At 27.7% G+C, this 3,146-nt stretch overlaps 1 protein-coding gene across 1 annotated transcript in view; it reads left to right on the top strand.

Annotated features, from left to right (window-relative positions):
• bma (SCY1-like protein bma) overlaps nt 1-3,146 on the top strand; it is a gene marked incomplete at its 5' end in the record, with an annotated part of 221,217 nt that overhangs the window by 154,695 nt on the left and 63,376 nt on the right. Inside the window, one exon of the mRNA XM_067044709.1 lies at nt 731-912. Coding sequence (XP_066900810.1) covers nt 731-912 — 182 coding nt within the window. The remainder of the gene's footprint in view (nt 1-730; nt 913-3,146) is intronic.

Below are 3,146 nucleotides of genomic sequence, written 5' to 3'. Positions count from 1 at the left end.
GTAAAATGTCATTAGAGTGCTACCAATGGGTAGTTTCTCTACACGCCTGTAACACTCCAATTTAACTTAGATCAGATTTACTAAATGTATTATAACGTACAGTTGTAAATAGCGATAAATAAATATTAAAAAAAAAAAAGATACATTACTGGAGTTTGATTTCAGAGTCTTTATTTTTTTTAAATTTCAATCAATTGCTTTTTTCAATTTTCACTTCAAGAATTGAAAAAAGGGAGAAGAATAATCTTTAACATATATGTATGTATAGTTGACCGTAAAAATTGATATATAGGGAGACGGTCAGGTTGACCGCAACCCTGACCATCTCCCTATATAATAATCTTTAACACTTAAGAAAAAAATTTGTTTGAGCTCGGATTTTTGTTTTTAACAATGTATGCCACTGAATATTTTGGTTGATCAAAGTCTGGAAAGTAAAATACTTGTGAAATATGAATTTTATTTTACATATATAATTATTTATTTATTTTGGCCATTTACTAATAATAGATGTACCGAAAATTGAAACCTCAAAATCAAAAGATTACACGTTTCTTGAGAATGAACCATTGTCTTCCAGTCTATTCTAGCAATTATGTAATCCAAGAATGTCATATTTCACAGATTATATCGTACTGTATAGTAAATTTTCACTGGTAATACACCATCATACTTATTTATAGATTTTTATTATTAATATATACATCTTAATTATGTTTTTTTTTTCTAGAAATCAAAGGAACAAACTGAAACTGGACAATATGTCGCTGCCCTCGCCAGAACGACACAGACCGCTGCGTCACCTCTACAGTTCGGACAACATGCACGCTCCTCCCTTCAACATCCCCAACCTGAGAATAGAACAGAGGAAGACGTCCTCGGCGGAGGATATGGCTCGCAAGAACAGCACAGGTATCATAGTTATTAAATATAAATGTCTTCGCTTCTCCTCTGCCTTATGTTCATTTTAATACATGGATTTAAAATAGTAATCTTATGATATTTTCATGACTACCTCATTCCGATTGAGGTAAAAATTCTAAAGCTGATGTGCATATGCGGCAATAATTTAAAAAAATATTTTTTGTACCGGGACTAAAAACAATAATATCGAATTATTGCAAACCAGAGACGGTATTATCCACTTCAATATCCAAATATAGACTAATAAAACATATTACCATAATGTGTTAAGAAATACTGTTTATAAAATGTTTAAAATTATAATTATTATGGCTTCTTTTTAAACTTTTTTTTTAATTGATAGAACCTTTCACGAATATTTATTTATTCTAATCATTACTCATTTAAGTTTTCTATTTTAATTCTTCAAAAATTGTTATTAAAAACTTTAACATTTCAAATTTTGATCATAAATAATTTTTTTAATAAAAACATTTATGATTTCGATATTCTTCTTTTATAAAAAAATTACTAAAAATAAATTTGCTATTGTACAGTTATTTTTTATGTTAAGCTTACTTTTCATTCTATGCACTCACTTTCAATGAAAGTCTCAGTTCAAACCTTTGTCCAGGCTGGAGGATTCAACCGTTTCTTTCTTGTCCTCTACTTTCTAAGACCTCCGGAATGTTCACCGTCCCAATACCGGGTCATAATGCTTCTTTACTTCCCAAACGTCTTATTACAAGATTTTTTTTACTATCCAGACTGATGTAAGTGAACTGGCGTGAATATTTTTTAATTGGGTTTATTTTTAGTAATATCAGATGATTATATTTCAGTATTTTTCTACAGAAGTCAGTAAATCCACTTTTGGGAAGTTTTTAAAAATTATTATAGAAGTATATCTTGCTAATAAATCTTATAGTTACTCAATAAATATTAAAGTATAAAACAAAACTGATAACATATGTCATGTTCATATCCAAACTGAAGGGTTGAATAATGCATTTTTCACAAAATAATCATTAAATAACAAAAGTCAATCCAAATTTTTTTAAGTTATATTCTCAATGAGATAAATAAACTTGGAATAACTTCACCAATTATATTCTTTTATCTATTCAATACCTTTCAAAATTGTAATTTTTCTCTATCTAGTGGTGCTACATATCAACATGTTTAATAAAATTTTAATTGGATAGTTTTCTTATTAAAAAGCATCAATTCATGATATATTCTGCTTTATTCACTCTGTGTTATTTAGTTGACTTCTTGCTTCAAAATTTTATCTTTATGTTAATTTTACATCAATAAAATTTTTCATACAACGTTTCGGTCTGTCGCTCGTCATCAGGAGTTGATTCTAAAAATAGTTGAAAAGTGCTTTTTATTATTGTATATACTTTTTTCTTCGATACTTGAAGATGAACTAACAGTCTGTAGTATCGTAAGAAATATTTCACTAATGTGTTATTATGTCACTAATATTCATATTATAAAAAATTTTTCTTAACAGAAAATATAAATTGGTACTTTCTGAAAAAGAAAACATTACTTTTCAGTAGTGAAAATATTAAATTTTTTAAGACAAATCTTGAATAATTGTTTAATGATTATTTTGTAAAAAATTAATATTTAAATTTTTAATGAGGTGTCAGTAGTTGACCGTAGATTAATATATGGAAAAGATGTTCGGTGGGTATGGGTGTGATCAGCAAATAAATACGAATAAACGAAAAAAAAAAATTGATTGTTTCGACCTAGGCGAAGTTATACCGAGTTATGTTTTGTGTTGGAAACTTCAGCACAAATAAATAGTTTTTTTGTTCATGTGTTTCTTTGCTGAACCAACCCCCCCCCCCTTCCATCCCTACATATTTAAATTTTTGTTTTGGATATTGTAATACGTATATTTTTTATTTCAAGGACTTTTTTAACAGGTTTTTTTTTTTACTATTTTAAAATTTATTGAGTTACTGTAACGTTTATCAGTAGGCTATTTGGTTTTTTCTTTCTTTATAAAAAGATTATTGATAGGAGCCAGTGTCCAAGTCAAAATATTATTTAATATGTTCTCTATTTTGGGACAACGAGGCTCAGGACGAAAAATTAACGACCAATCTATCATTTAACTTAATTCTGACTAATTTACTAAGTAATTAAAAAAAATGTTATGATTGATTAGGGAGTAATAAGCTCAAAAATAATTAGTAAAGCCGAATAAATAAGAAGAATTATCC

This window comes from Halyomorpha halys, unplaced genomic scaffold (assembly GCF_000696795.3).
Source record: "Halyomorpha halys isolate HHAL.00 unplaced genomic scaffold, Hhal_1.1 Scaffold1166.1, whole genome shotgun sequence".
In the NCBI taxonomy this organism is placed as follows: domain Eukaryota; kingdom Metazoa; phylum Arthropoda; class Insecta; order Hemiptera; family Pentatomidae; genus Halyomorpha; species Halyomorpha halys.
The sequence above is the reverse complement of the archived record's forward strand: the minus strand, read 5'-3'. Positions and strand labels throughout refer to the sequence as shown.